Source organism: Bombina bombina, chromosome 11 (genome assembly GCF_027579735.1).
Source record: "Bombina bombina isolate aBomBom1 chromosome 11, aBomBom1.pri, whole genome shotgun sequence".
Classification (NCBI taxonomy): domain Eukaryota; kingdom Metazoa; phylum Chordata; class Amphibia; order Anura; family Bombinatoridae; genus Bombina; species Bombina bombina.
The window spans coordinates 44,151,134-44,171,822 of record NC_069509.1 but is presented as its reverse complement, the minus strand read 5'-3'; the positions used below and the strand labels follow the sequence as shown (position 1 = coordinate 44,171,822).

At 41.7% G+C, this 20,689-nt stretch overlaps 1 protein-coding gene across 2 annotated transcripts in view; it reads right to left on the bottom strand.

The window, feature by feature from the left end:
- Positions 1–378: 378 nt before the first annotated feature.
- The window catches only part of LOC128641834 (tapasin-related protein-like), a 55,901-nt gene continuing 35,590 nt past the window's right edge, over positions 379–20,689 (bottom strand). For both annotated transcript variants that reach the window (XM_053694384.1, XM_053694385.1), the window contains one exon: positions 379–1,360. In XM_053694384.1, coding sequence (XP_053550359.1) covers positions 1,350–1,360 — 11 coding nt within the window. In that variant the 3' untranslated portion in view covers positions 379–1,349. The remainder of the gene's footprint in view (positions 1,361–20,689) is intronic.

The window sequence follows — 20,689 nt, the reverse complement described above, 5'->3', positions numbered from 1 at the left end:
TAAGCCATACAGAGTTTTGGGCTGTTTACACATTAATACCGTTAAAATTTAAGGTCATATTCTATTGTCACTTTTATTATAATATAAGTCTTTTATAAGATATGCATATCTTAGGAAAATACATACAACACAGTACATAGAACAGAGTATACAGCAAGCTCTGTTCTATGTACTGTGTTGTATATATCTGTGAAGGAGCCAATGCTGCCTGGCTGTGAGGACTCAGGAGGAGCTGAACTGAATCATGAGTCACACAACTCACACAGTCAGTGACTCATGATTCAGGAACGAATCTGCGGCTCTACAGTTCACCTACTGAACATGAGGTAGAGCCTCTATCTCATGTTCAGTAGGTGAACTGGTGAATCGGTTCATGAACCGGTTCAGTTAATCGAACTGTCCGAAATGAACCGATTCACAAAGAAGAACCGAACTTCCCATCTCTAGTGCTCATCTGCGGTTGTGGGATGTAATTCGGCGGTGGGTAATTGCTGAGGTGCCGTATCCTGGAGATCCCTCTCCATCATAATCATGGAGATCCCGGCTGTAGCTATAGCTTCCGGTCTACCAGTTGTGAGGCTCTTTGACTGCCCTGCCTCCGTTGGAGCATATTTATCATCTGTTTTACTAGGGCACATTGAGGACTTCTGCTTGAGAGGTTGTAGTGGTAAGGGATGAGCTATTGGCAACTCTAGGCTCCCTTTCGGATCCGTGGTATGAGTTAGTAGTGGAGCTCGGTCTCTAAGTATTTCAGTCAGATCCTTGAATCTGCGGCACATCAGGCTGTCAAAAGCCTCCAGCTGGGCCATCATAACGGCTTGAAACTCCTCCATATCTCGCAAGGAACTACCTCTGCTAATATATAGATAGGCACCTCGTGGGAATAAGATGGCCGTTCCCCAGTAGCCGCAGTAATAACTTTTGCAGGCTAGAAAATAGCGATCTTCTGTGATCAAGGTACAGGAAGATTATGGAAGCCTCTGATAGCCTTACCCCGGTTTAGAAACAAATTAGGTTGCACTGAGTGGTCTAATATGGATACATTTTCGGATCCAGTCCGGAGCTATGATAAAATGCGACCGCTCAGATACAAAGCTGGCTCCGCCCCCTGTTACTATATTTTTATATGCGAAAGATTTCAAAATGTTGTTTGATTTTTTTTTCTTATCTTTAAAAAAATTAGCCACCATTGTCCTTCTGAAGCAAGGTCCTGCGTCTTCTTGTGTTTGTCCCTTGGGTAAATCTATAATATTGTTTTTTTCCTGAATGTGAAATAGAATCTTGTCCACCAAAGAAACAATAAGATATGGATTTTCATAATTTAATTACTGATATATTTCCAGATTTCCTCAATTTATTCCTAGAAAAATCAGAAGTAGTATATGTTAATTTACATTCATTAATTGATTCATATGATATTGTTTAATAGTTGACACGTTTCTGTTAATTATTTTTACTTAAAGGGACAGTAAAGTCAAAATTACAGTTTCATAATTCAGATAGAGAACGCAATTCTAAACAACTTTCCAATGTATTTTTTATTATCAATTTAGCTTAGTTCTCCTGGAATCATTTGTTAAAAAATAATCCTAGGTGAGCTCAGAAGTGTGCACGTATCCTTAGCCATCAGGCAATTGTTTACAGAAATGCTTAAAACAATCTTGTACATAGTTGCAAACTCTGCTGTCATAGAGTGTCTGCAGCCGTATATGGCAGCTGTGTTTGCAACTATGTATAACATTGATAATAACATTGTTGCAAACACTGCTGCTAGATGGCTAAAGACACATGTACACTCTAGAGTTCACATGATTACTCTTTAACAAAGGATATCAAGAGAACTAAGCAAAATTGGTAATAAAAGTAAATCCATGGCCTCCATTACATATGCAGCGTCGCCCGCAAAAGCCGGTGACGCCAGATTTTACGCGATTTTGGTATTACATATACGGCGTAGCATACAAGTTACGTGCATATATTTCACCCTTCTGACGTATTTTTTATACCCATAGACTAACATAGAACAGACGCACAATTTGGTATCCAATATACAGCGTAAGGACTTACGCGCGCAGAATTCAGAAAATCTACTCCATTCTCATCTCGCCACAAATTGCAGGAGCAGGAACCCTTGCACTCACTAAAAAAGCAACGTAACTCCCTGGAAGCCTTAACAAACACATACATTTAAGCAGCATCTCAAGGTTAAAGGGGCAGTATACTATGATATTGGTTTTTTAAGGTTTATTTGTGTATTTGAAATAGTTTGAAGCCACAACGTAATCAAATGGATTGATCTTGTAGGTACTTTATCACATTGTGGACATATACTTGCTTATTTACTTTAAATTTCTTCTCAGAACAATGGGAAATCATAATTGTATTACCTTCATCTCTTTATATATGGGTTTATATATGAATTTTGAATAGCATAATTACATGTCACATTTTTATATGAAATCGCGGTTCATTTTTACGAGTGTTAGCCTAATTTGCATAAAACTACTCTTTATTGACACTTTCCGTGGATAAAATACTGGCGTAAGTTACTTGTGATGACTAAAATGTGTATTTGCGCACATTTCAGAAGATCGCCAGTTTGTCCTACTAACGCCAGTTTAGCATCTAACAGCGCAGTATATGTAATACCCCGATGTGCAAGGTGAAATTACAGGCGGCGCGGGTTCCCACGCTTGCGCCGAAAGCTGCGCCGTATATGTGACCACGCCCCATATGTTTAATTTTGACTTTACTGTCCCTTTAATAAGCAATAGGACTAGCTTTTTCATGAATTCATAAGGACCTACCCACTTAGTAATTTATTACTATTATTTGTTTATATTACCATTTCTATATCTCATATATTATATTCACCTTTATACAAAAATATGTTTATTTGAGCTTTACTTTTAATACCTTGTGTTGTAAACACATTTGCATTATCAATATGTTGTGCTATTGAATTTACTCACAATTTGTTACTGAACCCTGTGAATTTGGCTTATTTATTGGAAGTAAAATGTATCAACCCTCATTAACCTGTTATCAGAGGCGTAACTAGAAACCACAGGGCCCAGGTGCAAGAATCTAAGAAGGGCCCCCCCCCCCACCCCCAGAAAAAAAGTGAATTTTATACATATCTTTTTTTATTTAACATTTAACACAGAAAACAAAATGTGAATCAGATTACATGTCTGCAAAAGGAGGTACCCTGTGCCCACAGTCTGTGAGATGGTCTGACCCCCTATTACTGTATATAGTGACACTGTTTAACCCACCAGTACTGTATATAGTGACACTGTTTAACCCACCAGTACTGTATATAGTGAGTTAGTGACACAGTCTGTGAGATGGTCTGACCCCCTATTACTGTATATAGTGACACTGTTTAACCCACCAGTACTGTATATAGTGACACTGTTTAACCCACCAGTACTGTATATAGTGAGTTAGTGACACAGTCTGTGAGATGGTCTGACCCCCTATTACTGTATATAGTGACACTGTTTAACCCACCAGTACTGTATAAAGTGAGTTAGTGACACAGTCTGTGAGATGGTCTGACCCCCTATTACTGTATATAGTGACACTGTTTAACCCACCAGTACTGTATAAAGTGAGTTAGTGACACAGTCTGTCAGATGGTCTGACCCCCTATTACTATATATAGTGACACTGTTTAACCCACCAGTACTGTATATAGTGAGTTAGTGACACAGTCTGTGAGATGGTCTAACCCCCTATTACTGTATATAGTGACACTGTTTAACCCACCCGTACTGTATATAGTGAGTTAGTGACACAGTCTGTGAGATGGTCTGACCCCCTATTACTGTATATAGTGACACTGTTTAAACCACCAGTACTGTATATAGTGAGTCAGTGACACAGTCTGTCAGATGGTCTGACCCCTATTACTGTATATAGTGACACTGTTTAACCCACCAGTACTGTATATAGTGAGTCAGTTACACAGTCTGTAATCTGTGGGTGAGATGGCTGGCCTGACCCTACCCGCCCCAGTACTTTATAAAGTGACCACAGTCAGGGACGAAACTACAAGGGATGCAGACAGCACAATTGTGACTGGGCCCCCGAGGGTGGGGGCCCAGCTTAAAAAAAATAAAAAAATAAAAAACGTTTACCTGCCACTGCCTGCACTGATATCATGTGAGTGTGACATGATGCTTTACTAGTGTCTCTGACTACAGGGGTTAGTCTTTCTGTTTTACCCATTGGTGTTTATGTGTGTGTGTATGTATGTATGTGTGTATATGTGTATGTATGTATGTATGTATCTATCTGTGTGTGTATTTATGTATGTGACTGTGTGTGTATTTATGCACGTATGTGTGTGTGTATGTATGTATGTGACTGTGTGTGTATTTATGCACGTATGTGTGTGTGTATGTATGTATGTGACTGTGTGTGTATTTATGCACGTATGTGTGTGTGTATGTATGTATGTGACTGTGTGTGTATTTATGTGTGTAAGTATGTGACTGTGTGTGTATTTATGCATGTGTATGTGTGTGTGTGTATGTTTGTGAAACCAGCAAATTACAGACCTTGTTACTACAGCATGTGGGGAGGGGGTAAACAGTGTCACTATACAGTACCACTATATACAGTACAGGGGGGCTGGACTATGTCACAGACTACTGTGGTCACTTTATAAAGTACTGGGGAGGGTTAGGCCAGCCATCTCACCCGCAGATTACAGACTGTGTCACTGACTCACTATATACAGTCATGGTGGGTTAAACAGTGTCACTATATACAGTAATAGGGGGTCAGACCCTCTCACAGACTGTGTCACTAACTCACTATATACAGTACTGGTGGGTTAAACAGTGTCACTATATACAGTAATAGGGGGTCACACCATCTGACAGACTGTGGGCACAGGGTACCTCCTTTTGCAGACATGTAATCTGATTCACATTTTTGTTCTGTGTTAAATAAAAAAAAAGATATGTATCAAATTCACTTTTTTGGGGGGGTGGGGGCCCTTCTTGCACCTGGGCCCTGTGGTTTCTAGTTACGCCTCTGACCACAGTAGTCTGTGACATTGTCCAGCCCCCCATACTGTATATAGTGGTACTGTATAGTGACACTGTTTACCCCCTCCCCCCATGCTGTAGTATCATGGCCTGTAATGTGCTGGTTTCACAAACATTCACACACACACACACACATACATGCATAAATACACACACAGATACATACATACACACACACACATACATGCATAAATACACACACAGATACATACATACACACACACACATACATGCATAAATACACACACTGTCACATACATACATACACACATAAACACCAATGGGTAAAACAGAAAGACTAACCCCTGTAGTCAGAGACACTAGTAAAGCATCATGTCACACTCACATGATATCAGTGCAGGCAGTGGCAGGTCAACGTTTTTTATTGCGACCTCTGCACCCCCTGTAGTTTCGCCCCTGCCTGTTATGTAGTGAGACCTATGGTAGTGAGTGTAGTAAATCGTATAGTCATTAAACTTAAATAGTTCGTTTTGCTCAACAAAATTAATACAAATAAATTGTTTTAGTGTATGATTGCCTATTTCCACTGTAATTGATGGTTGTGGTCTACAAGCAATATGTAATGTATGCTTAATATCGAAAAATGTATCTATTACTGTAAAAATTTCTACACAAAAAAATAGGTTCATTAACACTTTCTAAATAATAAAATACTAAAGAATACAACACAGTGCTCTGTGATTTTTATGATTGATGAATGTCCATATAATTCTTCAATGTGGCATCAAAGAGAAAAGAGAGAAACCGCCATAGGGTAAAATTGTTAGAATATATAGATATACCTTGCTTGGTCTTGCACTTACTCAGATCAGAGCTTCGATAGCTTTAAGATTAAAGCCCAGTACAAAATGGATCCAATTATGTTGATCACAGGGGTTCACAAAATTTTCTCATAGTGTGTTCAACAGTCCTCATATAGTCACTTCGGGGTGTCTTTGTGTGCACTGTTCCTTACACTCGTAACATGCTCCAAGTAGCAAACACACTATTAAGCTACGATATATCAACACAAAGAAGTGTTTTGTGTTTAGTTCACGCTACCCACACTGAGCGTTATGTTACCGGATCATGTGCAACCAATACTAATGTGCTATGAGCATATTTTATTTTTTATTTGTTAAACATTATTGTTTTAAACAAATTGTATTTAATACATTTTGGAACTACCTGTGAACAGAGTTAAATCCATTTTGTACTGGGCTTTAATCTAAGAGCTATTGAAGCTCTAATTGGTGTTAGTACAAGACCAAGCCTATATAATAAAAGCAATTCAACCAAACAAAACCGGGTGAGTAAAACAATCTGGAAATGTATTTCTTCAATTTAAAATAGGCAACACGCTATTAAAAACATATAAGCACAGACAATATATAATAAAAGGCCAAGTGTGTTTGTCCGAAGCTGTCATGTGCAGTAGAGACTGCGCACGAGGACAAAAACACCTGGCCTTCCAACTGACCTGGTGTCGTGTGGTGGAGTGGGCGTGACCGGCAGGTGCGGAGTGGGCGTGACTGGGTGGGTGCGGAGTGGGCGTGACCATGCGGGTGCGGCATGGGCGTGACATGGGCGGGGCCGGGCGGGGCATGGGCGGGGCCGAGCGGGTCCAGATGTTGAGAGACAAAGAGCTCTAAAGAGGGGGGATAGAGGGAGCAGAACAGGGGGGATAGAGAGAGGGACAGCAAAAGAGAGAGGGGGAGAGAGACAGCAAAAGAGAGAGGAGGAGAGAGACCACAAAAGAGAGAGGGGGAGAGAGAAAGCAAAAGAGAGAGGGGGGAAAGAGACAGCAAAAGAGAGAGGGGGAGAGAGACAGCAAAAGAGAGGGGGGAGAGAGACAGAAAAAAAGTGGGGGGAGAGAGACAGCAAAAAAGAGGGGGAGAGAGCGCAAAAGAGAGGGGGGAGAGTGCGCAAAAGAGAGGGGGGAGAGAGACAGCAAAAGAGAGGGGGGAGAGAGACAGCAAAAGAGAGGAAAGAGAGAGACAGCAAAAGAGAGGGGGAGAGAGAGAGCAAAAGACATGGGGGAGAGAGACAGCAAAAGAGAGGGGAGATAGAGACAGCTAAAGAGAGGAGAGAGAGAGACAGTAAAAGTGAGCGGGGAGAGAGACAGCAAAAGAGAGGGGGGGAGAGACAGCAAAAGAGAGGGGGGAGAGAGACAGCAAAAGAGAGGGGGGAGAGAGACAGCAAAAGAGAGGAGGGAGAGAGACAGCAAAAGAGAGGGGGGAGAGAGACAGCAAAAGAGAGGGGGGAGAGAGACAGCAAAAGAGAGGGGGGAGAGAAACAGCAAAAGAGAGGGGGGGAGAGAGACAGCAAAAGAGAGGGGGGAAAGAGCGCAAAAGAGAGGGGGGAGAAAGCGCAAAAGAGAGGGGAAGAGAGTCAGCAAAAGAGAGGGGGAGGGAGAGACAGCAAAAGAGAGGGGGGAGAGAGACAGCAAACGAGAGGAGGGAGAGAGACAGCAAAAGAGAGGGGGGAGAGAGATAGCAAAGGCCAAGTGTGTTTGTCCGAAGCTGTCATGCGCAGTAGAGACTGCGCACAAGGACAAACACACCTGGCCTTCCAACTGACCTGGTGTTGTGTGGTGGAGTGGGCGTGACCGGCGGGTGCAGAGTGGGCATGGCCGGGTGGGTGTGACGTGGGCATTATCGTGCGGGTGCGACGTGGGCATGACCGGGCGTGACGTGGGCGGGCCGACCGTGACATGGGCGGGGCCTGGCGGGGCCAGATGTCGAGAGACAGAGAGCTCTAAAGCGGGGGGATAGAGGGAGCAGAAGAGGGGGGATAGAGAGAGAGGGACAGCAAAAGAGAGAGGGGGAGAGAGACAGCAAAAGAGAGAGGAGGAGAGAGACAGCAAAAGAGAGAGGGGGAGAGAGAAAGCAAAAGAGAGAGGGGGAGAGAGACAGCAAAAGAGAGGGGGAGAGAGACAGCAAAAAAGAGGGGGGGAGAGAGCGCAAAAGAGAGGGGGAGAGTGCGCAAAAGAGAGGGGGAGAGTGCGCAAAAGAGAGGGGGGAGAGAGACAGCAAAAGAGAGAGGGGGAGAGAGACAACAAAAGTGAGGGGGTGAGAGAGACAGCAAAAGAGAGGGGGGAGAGAGACAGCAAAAGAGAGGGGGGAGAAAGACAGCAAAATAGAGGGGGAGAGAGACAGCAAAAGACAGGGGGAGAGAGACAGCAAAAGAGAGGGGGGAGAGAGACAGCAAAAAAGAGGGAGGAGAGAGACAGCAAAAGAGAGGGGGAGAGAGACAGCAAAAGAGAGGAGGGAGAGAGACAGCAAAAGAGAGCGGGGAGACAGACAGCAAAAGAGAGGGGGGGAGAGACAGCAAAAGAGAGGGGGGAGAGAGACAGCAAAAGAGAGGAGGGAGAGAGACAGCAAAAGAGAGAGGGAAGAGAGACAGCAAAAGAGAGGGGGGAGAGAGACAGCAAAAGAGAGGGGGAGAGTGCGCAAAAGAGAGGGGGGAGAGAGACAGCAAAAGAAAGGGGGGAGAGAGCGCAAAAGATAGGGGGGAGAGAGTGCACAAGAGAATGGGGGAGAGTGCGCAAAAGAGAGGGGGGAGAGTGCGCAAAAGAGAGGGGGAGAGTGCGCAAAAGAGAGGGGGAGAGAGCGCAAAAGAGAGGGGGGAGAGGAGAGGGGGGAGAGTGCGCAAAAGAGAGGGGGGAGAGAGCGCAAAAGAGAGGGGGGAGAGAGCATAAAAGAGAGGGGGAGAGAGCACAAAAGAGAGGGGGGAGAGAGCGCAAAAGAGAGGGCGAGAGACAGCAAAAGAGATGAGAGAGAGTGCGCAAAAGAGAGGGGGGAGAGTGTGCAAAAGAGAGGGGGAGAGTGCGCAAAAGAGAGGGGGGAGAGAGACAGCAAAAGAGAGAGGGGGAGAGAGACAGCAAAAGTGAGGGGGGGAGAGAGACAGCAAAAGAGAGGGGGGAGATAGACAGCAAAAGAGAGGGGGGAGAGAGACAGCAAAAGAGAGGGGGAGAGAGACAGCAAAAGACAGGGGGGAGAGAGACAGCAAAAGAGAGGAGGGAGAGAGACAGCAAAAGAGAGCGGGGAGAGAGACAGCAAAAGAGAGGGGGGAGAGACAGCAAAAGAGAGGGGGGAGTGAGACAGCAAAAGAGAGGGGGAAGAGAGACAGCAAAAGAGAGGGGGAGAGAGACAGCAAAAGAGAGGGGGGAGAGAGACAGCAAAAGAGAGGTGGGAGAGAGACAGCAAAAGAGAGGGGGGAGAAAGTGCAAAAGATAGGGGGGAGAGAGCGGAAAAGAGAGGGGGGAGAGTGCGCAAAAGAGAGGGGGGAGAGTGCGCAAAAGAGAGGGGGAGAGTGCGCAAAAGAGAGGGGGGAGAGTGCACAAAAGAGAGGGGGAGAGAGCGCAAAAGAGAGGGGGGAGAGGAGAGGGGGGAGAGTGCGCAAAAGAGAGGGGGAGAGAGCGCAAAAGAGAGGGGGGAGAGGAGAGGGGGGAGAGTGCGCAAAAGAGAGGGGGAGAGAGCGCAAAAGAGAGGGGGGGAGAGAGCATAAAAGAGAGGGGGAGAGAGCACAAAAGAGAGGGGGGAGAGAGCGCAAAAGAGAGGGAGAGAGACAGCAAAAGAGAGGAGAGAGAGCAAACGAGAGGAAAGAGAGCAAACGAGAGGGGGGAAGAGAGAGAACAAAAGAGAGGGAGAGAGACAGCAAAAGAGGGGGAGAGAAAGAGAGCAAAAGAGAGGGAGGAGACAGCAAAAGAGGGGGAGAGAGAGCAAAAGAGGGGGAGAGAGAACAAAAGAGAGGGGGAGAGAGCAAAAGAGAGGGGGGAGAAAGAGAGCAAAAGAGAGGGGGGAGAGAGAGAGCAAAAGAGAGGGGGAGAGAGAGAGCAAAAGAGAGGGGGAGGAGAGAGCAAAAGAGAGGGAGGAGACAGAGAGCAAAAGACAGAGAGCAAAAGAGAGGGGGGAGAGAGAGAGCAAAAGAGAGAGGGGAGAGAGAGAGCAAAAGAGAGGGGGGAGAGAGAGAGTAAAAGAGAGGGAAGAGAGTGAGAGCAAAAGAGAGGGGAGAAAAAGAGAGCAAAAGAGAGGGGGGATAGAGAGAGAGCAAGGGGTGGGACCGCTGTACTGCAAAAAATGGCCCGTGTACACGGGCTTTAGGACTAGTCCTATATCATAAAAGGCCATGTACGTTTGTCAGATGCAGTCATGGGCAGTAGAGACTGCAGCGCAAGACAAACATATCTGGCTGTAAGGCAGGATCAGTCAAGGCTGTGAGGATCAGACAGCAGAGAGGGTGGGCAGGAGCGGGCGTGGCGGGGGCATGGATGTCGGAAACAGGCATGGCAGGGACGTGACTGGGCATGAGCGGCCGTGGTGGGGGTGTGGTTAGTCTTGGTCGGGCGGGGCCGGGCAGGTGGGACCACTGCACTGCAGAAAATGGCCTGTGTACAGAGGCTTTAGGACTAGTATTTATATATTCTAACAAGTTTTCACTTTGTAGGTTTCTCACTTTCCTCTTTGAGGTCACATTGAGGAATATGGAATTTTATGGACATTCATCAATCATAAAAATCACAGTGCATGGTGGTGTATTCTTATATTTTTTATTATTTTGTATCACAAAATAATAAGGTTATAACACTGTATTATATTACTGTATAAGTTTTTATTCCATTAACACTTTCTATATGTAGCATCTAGAAAAAAAGATTGAATAAAAACATAATGTATGATTACCTGATAAACTCATTTCTGTCATGGTCCTGGAATCAATGGATCATGGACTCTCACCACCTGTTTGAAAGAAATATTTTTTTTTCTGTTCAATTTTGAGTTGGAAAAATATCAATCGATTTTGTAAACATATCTTTTATTACTATGTATTAGATATGTGCCGCCAAGAAAATTTTGTTTCAAATGATTTGTTTTCCAGGAAATCCGTTTCCCCGAATATTCATTAGCTGCGCTATTCGGTATTTGTTTTGTTTAAAACTAAACGAATACAAAATTTTTATTAAATATTTGCATTTGTTTTCATTAAAATGAATGTAAATATTTTAGAGCTACAGGTGACATTCACCTGTAGCTACATTACTAACCCTAACGCACTCTGGAGAGCGCTAACCTGATCCTCTTATTGCCACAGCCCTGGTCTTGCTATAAGGAGGCATAGCGCGTTCGGCTCCAACAGGTCCTGGGTGCCAAGTGCTCTAAGCCTCCTGTTAACACGGCCAGGGACCTTGCAAGAAGAGGATTGGGTTAGCGCTCTCCAGAGCTCGTAAGGTAAGTATTAACCCTTTAAAAGTAATTTAAAGGAAACAAATACACACTAATGAATTTCATCAGTATTTTTCATTTTCTTTAAACTTTGCTGGTGCATTTATTCTGATGAAATTCAATAAAATCTGATTTTTGTAGCAAATAATAATTCGTACAAAAATGAATGCACATCTTTTCTATGTAATACACGTAGCCTTCTGACGTCCTAAGAACTAATAAAATATATTTTTATATGCTTCCAATGTCCATCAAGGGGCGCAATCAAATGTACGGCGCAGGTTTCGGCGCAAGTGTGGGAACCCGTGCCATCCGTAATTTCACCTTGCACATTGGGGTATTACATATAAGGCGCCGGCATTTCCTAAGTGCCGTAAGTGTGATAAACTAGCGATGTCCAGAAATGAGCGTAAATACAGATTTCTGGAGTCGCCAGTGACTTACGGCACTTTAGAAACTGCTGATGCCTAAGAAAAGTAAAGAAAATAACAAATCTCCCATAAAAAGTCTAACACGCCACCCAAAAATAAGCCCGACACGTAAAACCCCTATTTATACTTAGTTTATTTTTATTTTTTAACTAGTGTTAGTTTTATTTACATTTAATAGTAACGTTAGTATTTTGTAAATTAGGTAATTTTAGTTCATTTAGGGGGTGTTAGGTTAGGGGGGGTTAGGGGTTAGGTTTATTGCGTTGTGTGCTATGGTGGTTTAGGGGTTAACATACTTTATTAGTTATTGTGGTGGGGGATTGCGGTTGACAGGTAGATAGACATTGCGTATGCGTTAGGTGTTAGTTTATTTTTCGCAGGCATTTTCGGGAGTTACGGTGCTCCCATATTCAGCGCAAGGCTTGCTGCGGCTGCTTTTTATGGCGAGGTAAAAATGGAGTAAGATTTCTCCATTTTCGCCACGTAAGTCCTTGCGCTGGATATTGGATACCAAATTGCGCGGCTGTTCTATGTTAGTCTATGGCTTAAAAAAATACGTCCGAAGGGTGAAATATACGTGCGTAACTTGTATGCTACGCTGTATATGTAATACCAAAATCGCGTACAATCTGGCGGCGGAGGATTTTGCAGGCGACGCTGCATATGTAATGGAGGCCAAGGGGAGGAGTAAATTGTACCAATAATTGATTAATACTGGCTGGAGGATTAACCTGTAAACAACAAGGACATCTATAAAAAGTATTATCTTTCATAAATAGCCACTAAACTGATTCTCTTATGTTTTTCAAGTGCACCGATTATTAAAAAAAATAATAATCTGCACATTACATACAATAAAACCTGTTATGTCTTGAATATTTAAATACATCAACTTTTTTATCCTTAAAGAGACATTAAACACTTTGAAATAGTATTATAAAATGATATATCGTATTTATAAAAAAACACTCTTGTGAGTCTTTCAGTTCCTGTTAGGAATAGAAATGCAGAACACTGTTATATTCACAGCCATTGGCTGCACACTCTAGTGACTTATTTATAACTGTCTCTAATTGGCCACAGCAGAGAAGGTAACCTAAGTTTCAACATGGCAGCTCCCATTGTTTAATAGACACTAAAACTTTACACTTATTTTGTCAACATTTAAACAGCTAATGAAACTTTAGTCTGAGAATAACATGTAGATGTTTATTTTAATCTTTTCTTAGAAAGCTTATCCTCTTTTAAATGTATATTATGGTGAAGTTAGAGTTTTGTGTCTCCTTAATTGCTTGTCTATTTTCCTGTTCCTTTTATAGTATGTAGACAGAATAAATAATACTAAGCTACTTTAAAAGTTTGAAGGCTATAGCATTGTTTGCCTTTAACCCTTAACTACCAAAGGAGGCTGAGATACTTTTTGTCCCACTTAGATCACTTATATTACAGTGGGGCAAAAAAGTATTTAGTCAGCCACCAATTGTGCAAGTTCTCCCACTTAAGAAGATGAGAGAGGCCTGTAATTTTCATCATAGGTATACCTCAACTATGAGAGACAAAATGTGGAAACAAATCACAACAATCACATTGTCTGATTTGGAAAGAATTTATTTGCATATTATGGTGGAAAATAAGTATTTGGTCAATATCAAAAGTTCATCTCAATACTTCAATGCCGTTGCTGATGGAAGGAGGTTTGCACTCAAAATCTCACGATACATGCTCCCTTCACGCCGGCCACGCCCCTTCACGGCCCCTAATGTCCGGCCACGCCCCCGATCATGCCCGGCCACCCCGACTCTGCCGCAGATCAGGTAGGGATCTCAAAGGCCAGGTCTGTTTGTCCTTGTGCTGTCTCTACTGTGCATGACAGCTTCAGACAAACACACTTGGCCTTTTATATAATAGGATGGCCTTTTATATAATAGGATATATAGAGAGAGAGAGAGCGAGAGAGATATGTTTTTATGAATAAACGTAATATATAATATATTCTTCTATATGAAGAAGAATGAAATGTGAAATATTAATATTTTCATGTCTGGTTAGCGCACTTGAGAAAATGTCATCAGGTTTATGCAGGCGAGTAGGGTGTTAATTTTTCCCTAATTTTCTTGCTCCATTGAGTTCTATAGGAGAATAGATTAACACAGTCGTGATATTCAAAGTTCTGCTTTTTACTTTAACTTGTAATGTGAGTGCTACTAAACACTTGCAAAAAGCTTACTTCTAGCGGGGTTAGCACTAGGGATGGGCGAATGTGTTTATATTTGAATTCGAATGTTAGAACGAATGTTATTGTAGAAATTCAATTTACATAATAGAATGTTGATAAGAATGAATATTCTTGATAATTCAATTTTCTAATGTTATTTACAGTTTTCGAATGTCACATTCGAATTCGAATATTACATTTATAAAACACAATTGTAGACTAGAAACACTATTTCGAATTTGAATGTCACATTCAAATCGAATATCACATTTGAATAGAATATCACATTTATTAAACACAGTTGTAAACTAGAAATACTATTTCGAATTCGAATGTCACATTCAAATTCGAATATTACATTTAAAAAACACAGTATTAGACTAGAAATACTATTTCAAATTCAAATGTGACATTCAAATTCAAATGTGACATTTGAATTTGAATATTACATTTAAAACACAGTGGCCTAGATTTGGAGTTCGGCGGTAGCCGTCAAAACCAGCTTTAGAGGCTCCTAACGCTGGTTTTGGCCGCCCGCTGGTATTTGGAGTCAGTGATTAAAGGGTCTAACGCTCACTTTTCAGCCGCGACTTTTCCATACCGCAGATCCCCCTACGCCATTTGCGTAGCCTATCTTTTCAATGGGATCTTTCTAACGCTGGTATTTAGAGTCGTTTCTGAAGTGAGCGTTAGAGCTCTAACGACAAGATTCCAGCCGCCTGAAAATAGCAGGAGTTAAGAGCTTCCTGGCTAACGCTGGTTCATAAAGCTCTTAACTACTGTACCCTAAAGTACACTAACACCCATAAACTACCTATGTACCCCTAAACCGAGGTCCCCCCACACCGCCGCCACTCGATTAAAATTTTTAACCCCTAATCTGCCGACCGCCACCTACGTTATACTTATGTACCCCTAATCTGCTGCCCCTAACCCCGCCGACCCCTGTATTACATTTATTAACCCCTAACCTGCCCCCCACAACGTCGCCGCCAGCTACTTAAAATAATTAACCCCTAATCTTCCGACCGCAAAGCGCCACCACCTACGTTATCCCTATGTACCCCTAATCTGCTACCCCTAACACCGCCGACCCCTATATTATATTTATTAACCCCTAATCTGCCCCCCTCAACGTCGCCGACACCTGCCTACACTTATTAACCCCTAATCTGCCGAGCGGACCTGAGCGCTACTATAATAAAGTTATTAACCCCTAACCCGCCTCACTAACCCTATCATAAATAGTATTAACCCCTAATCTGCCCTCCCTAACATCGCCAACACCTAACTTCAATTATTAACCCCTAATCTGACGACCGGAGCTCACCGCTATTCTAATAAATTGATTAACCCCTAAAGCTAAGTCTAACCCTAACACTAACACCCCCCTAAGTTAAATATAATTTAAATCTAACGAAATAAATTAACTCTTATTAAATAACTTATTCCTATTTAAAGCTAAATACTTACCTGTAAAATAAATCCTAATATAGCTACAATATAAATTATAATTATATTATAGCTATTTTAGGATTAATATTTATTTTACAGGCAACTTTGTAATTATTTTAACCAGGTACAATAGCTATTAAATAGTTAAGAACTATTTAATAGTTACCTAGTTAAAATAATAACAAATTTACCTGTAAAATAAATCCTAACCTAAGATATAATTAAACCTAACACTACCCTATCAATAAATTAATTAAATAAACTACCTACAATTACCTACAATTAACCTAACACTACACTATCAATAAATTAATTAAACACAATTGCTACAAATAAATACTATTAAATAAACTAGCTAAAGTACAAAAAATAAAAAAGAACTAAGTTACAAAAAATAATAAAATATTTACAAACATAAGAAAAATATTACAACAATTTTAAACTAATTACACCTACTCTAAGCCCCCTAATAAAATAACAAAGCCCCCCAAAATAAAAAATTCCCTACCCTATTCTAAATTAAAAAAGTTACAAGCTCTTTTACCTTACCAGCCCTGAACAGGGCCCTTTGCGGGGCATGCCCCAAGGATTTCAGCTCTTTTGCCTGTAAAAAAAAACATACCATACCCCCCCCCCCAACATTACAACCCACCACCCACATACCCCTAATCTAACCCAAACCCCCCTTAAATAAACCTAACACTAAGCCCCTGAAGATCTTCCTACCTTGTCTTCACCATACCAGGTTCACCGATCCGTCCTGGCTCCAACATCTTCATCCAACCCAAGCGGGGGTTGGCGATCCATCATCCGGTGCTGAAGAGGTCCAGAAGAGGCTCCAAAGTCTTCCTCCTATCCGGCAAGAAGAGGACATCCGGACCGGCAAACATCTTCTCCAAGCGGCATCTTCAATCTTCTTCCATCCGGTGCGGAGCGGGTCCATCTTGAAGCAGGCGACGCGGATCCATCCTCTTCTTCTGTTGTCTCCCGACGAATGACGGTTCCTTTAAGGGACGTCATCCAAGATGGCGTCCCTCGAATTCCGATTGGCTGATAGGATTCTATCAGCCAATCGGAATTAAGGTAGGAATTTTCTGATTGGCTGATGGAATCAGCCAATCAGAATCAAGTTCAATCCGATTGGCTGATCCAATCAGCCAATCAGATTGAGCTCGCATTCTATTGGCTGATCGGAACAGCCAATAGAATGCGAGCTCAATCTGATTGGCTGATTGGATCAGCCAATCGGATTGAACTTGATTCTGATTGGCTGATTCCATCAGCCAATCAGAAAATTCCTACCTTAATTCCGATTGGCTGATAGAATCCTATCAGCCAATCGGAATTCGAGGGACGCCATCTTGGATGACGTCCCTTAAAGGAACCGTCATTCGTCGGGAGACAACGGAAGAAGAGGATGGATCTGCGTCGCCTGCTTCAAGATGGACCCGCTCCGCACCGGATGGAAGAAGATTGAAGATGCCGCTTGGAGAAGATGTTTGCCGGTCCGGATGTCCTCTTCTTGCCGGATAGGAGGAAGACTTTGGAGCCTCTTCTGGACCTCTTCAGCACCGGATGATGGATCGCCAACTCCCGCTTGGGTTGGATGAAGATGTTGGAGCCAGGACGGATCGGTGAACCTGGTATGGTGAAGACAAGGTAGGAAGATCTTCAGAGGCTTAGTGTTAGGTTTATTTAAGGGGGGTTTGGGTTAGATTAGGGGTATGTGGGTGGTGGGTTGTAATGTTGGGGGGGGTATGGTATGTTTTTTTTTACAGGCAAAAGAGCTGAAATCCTTGGGGCATGCCCCGCAAAGGGCCCTGTTCAGGGCTGGTAAGGTAAAAGAGCTTGTAACTTTTTTAATTTAGAATAGGGTAGGGAATTTTTTATTTTGGGGGGCTTTGTTATTTTATTAGGGGGCTTAGAGTAGGTGTAATTAGTTTAAAATTGTTGTAATATTTTTCTTATGTTTGTAAATATTTTATTATTTTTTGTAACTTAGTTCTTTTTTATTTTTTGTACTTTAGCTAGTTTATTTAATTGTATTTATTTGTAGCAATTGTGTTTAGTTAATTTATTGATAGTGTAGTGTTAGGTTAATTGTAGGTAATTGTAGGTAGTTTATTTAATTAATTTATTGATAGGGTAGTGTTAGGTTTAATTATATCTTAGGTTAGGATTTATTTTACAGGTAAATTTGTTATTATTTTAACTAGGTAACTATTAAATAGTTCTTAACTATTTAATAGCTATTGTACCTGGTTAAAATAATTACAAAGTTGCCTGTAAAATAAATATTAATCCTAAAATAGCTATAATATAATTATAATTTATATTGTAGCTATATTAGGATTTATTTTACAGGTAAGTATTTAGCTTTAAATAGGAATAAGTTATTTAATAAGAGTTAATTTATTTCGTTAGATTTAAATTATATTTAACTTAGGGGGGTGTTAGTGTTAGGGTTAGACTTAGCTTTAGGGGTTAATCAATTTATTAGAATAGCGGTGAGCTCCGCTCGGCAGATTAGGGGTTAATAATTGAAGTTAGGTGTTGGCGATGTTAGGGAGGGCAGATTAGGGGTTAATACTATTTATGATAGGGTTAGTGAGGCGGGTTAGGGGTTAATAACTTTATTATAGTAGCGCTCAGGTCCGCTCGGCAGATTAGGAGTTAATAAGTGTAGGCAGGTGTCGGCGACGTTGAGGGGGGCAGATTAGGGGTTAATAAATATAATATAGGGGTCGGCGATGTTAGGGCAGCAGATTAGGGGTACATAGGGATAACGTAGGTTGCGGCGGTTTACGGAGCGGCAGATTAGGGGTTAAAAAAAATATGCAGGGGTCAGCGATAGCGGGGGGCGGCAGATTAGGGGTTAATAAGTGTAAGGTTAGGGGTGTTTAGACTCGGGGTACATGTTAGGGTGTTAGGTGCAGACGTAGGAAGTGTTTCCCCATAGGAAACAATGGGGCTGCGTTAGGAGCTGAACGCGGCTTTTTTGCAGGTGTTAGGTTTTTTTTCAGCTCAAACAGCCCCATTGTTTCCTATGGGAGAATCGTGCACGAGCACGTTTTTGAGGCCGGCCGTGTCCGTAAGCAACTCTGGTATCGAGAGTTGCATTTGCGGTAAAAATGCTCTACGCTCCTTTTTTGGAGCCTAACGCAGCATTTGATTAAACTCTCGATACCAGAGTTAAATTTATGGTGCGGCCAGAAAAAAGCCCGCGGAGCGTTAACAGCCCTTTTACCGCCGAACTCCAAATCTAGGCCAGTATTAGACTAGAAATACTATTTAAAATTTGAATGTGACATTCGAATGTAGCATTCAAATTCGAATATTACATTTATTAAACACAGTTATAGACTAGAAATACTATTTTGAATTTGAATGTCAAATTTGAATATTACATTTCGAAATTGAATGAATACATAGCTAAACATTCTATTATTCTAACAAATATTTTCAAATTTTATTGAAAAATTCGAAAACGAAAATTCGAAAATAGAATGTTAGAATGTTATATAAACATTCGAAATTCGATTTGATCGAACGAATGTATAAAAATATGTTTTAAATTTCGAATTTTTAGAAACAATCGCCCATCCCTAGTTAGCACGGGAGCGATAAATATCGCTCAAATCGTAATCTGGCTCATAGTCCATATTACTGTACAACACACAGTACAAGATAATCCCTCTTTCTGTGTTGGAGCCTGCGCTCTTTGTATTTGGGTTATAAACTAACCTTCCTATTTATAAAGTGAGTGGTGATTATGTAGAGCAGCTGTGAGAAACTAGAGGAAGGAAGTTGTGGTGTATAATATGTTTAATACCAGGCTTGTGGTTTATGTGGTAGTTCCTGATTTGTGGTTTGTGTGGTAGTTCCTGATGTTGTGACTGTTTATTTGCTACGTTTTTATTTTTTATCAAATACTGTTCTGTTCTTAATTTATAGATGCTGGGCTAGTGGGTCTTTGTGTGGGGATTATCCTGTGCTATGGAACTTTGCGGCGTTATACAAATAACTGATAATAACAATAATTATAAATTTTGAGATCTTTTTCTTTTTTTCAAACTGGACAGCAGGCAAGTTGGTATTTCTGGGGCACTGCGTGTATTTATTTTGACAACAGCATCTAGTGCTCAGACCTAACACTATAAAACTGATGAGCCAGAGCTTTGGGATTTATCTCTTCCCATTGATGACCATTAAATGACATGCATTTAAGTTCAGTAATTCTGATAAAGGCATTTTCTCTTGTAAGGTGTATCCAGTCCACGGATTCATCCATTACTTGTGGGATATTCTCCTTCCCAACAGGAAGCTGCAAGAGGACACCCACAGCAGAGCTGTCTATATAGCTCCTCCCCTAACTGCCACCTCCAGTCATTCTCTTGCAGCTCTCGACAAGAAAGGAAGTATCAAGAGATATGTGGTGAATTAGTGTAGTTTATCTTCAATCAAAAGTTTGTTATTTTTAAACGGTACCGGCGTTGTACTGTTTTTACCTCAGGCAGAAATTAGAAGAAGAGTTTTGCCTCAGGTTTTTGATGATGTTAGCAGGTTGTAACTAAGGTCCACTGCCGTTCTCACACATAACTGAAGAGCATGGGAAAACTTCAGCTGGGGGAATGACCTGCAGAATTAACTGCTCTGAGGTATGTTCAGTATATTTTTTTCTAGAGAGATGATAAGGTCTAGAAAATGCTGACAGTGCCTGATATATTTAAGGTAAGCCTGATTACAGTGATTTAACAAACAACTGGGATCATGCTTGCAGTAAAGGGTAATATTCATGTTACTTGCTCTTATTACTTAGTATGTAAAACGTTTGCATGATATATAAAAAACGTTTTTTACTGAGGGTGATAAATCTTTATTTGGGGCCTAGTTTTCCACATGGCTGACTAGATTTCTCCTAGGAGTAGTTATTTAGGGCCTTTTCACTTTGAGTGCATGGTGGGAGGGGCCTATTTTCAAGCTCTAATTGCGCAGTAGTTTTTACAATCTGAGACATCCAGCTTCCCTGAAGGAGTCCCCTGACATATAGGACCTCTGTAAAGGGTTTTTGTGCCTACAAAAGTCGTTTTATGGGCAGGTATGAGACACAGTAGAGCTGTGGCAGTTTGCTTGTGACTGTTTATAATGGTTTTACCGTTTTTCTGCTTCGTTTTTGAGCCTGAGGGATTAATCATCCATTTGCAAGTGGGTGCAATGCTATTTTAGTCTATTATACACACTGTAAAAAAATTTTGTAGAGTTTACTGCTTTTTTTCACTGTTTGGCAGTTTATCAGGCCCA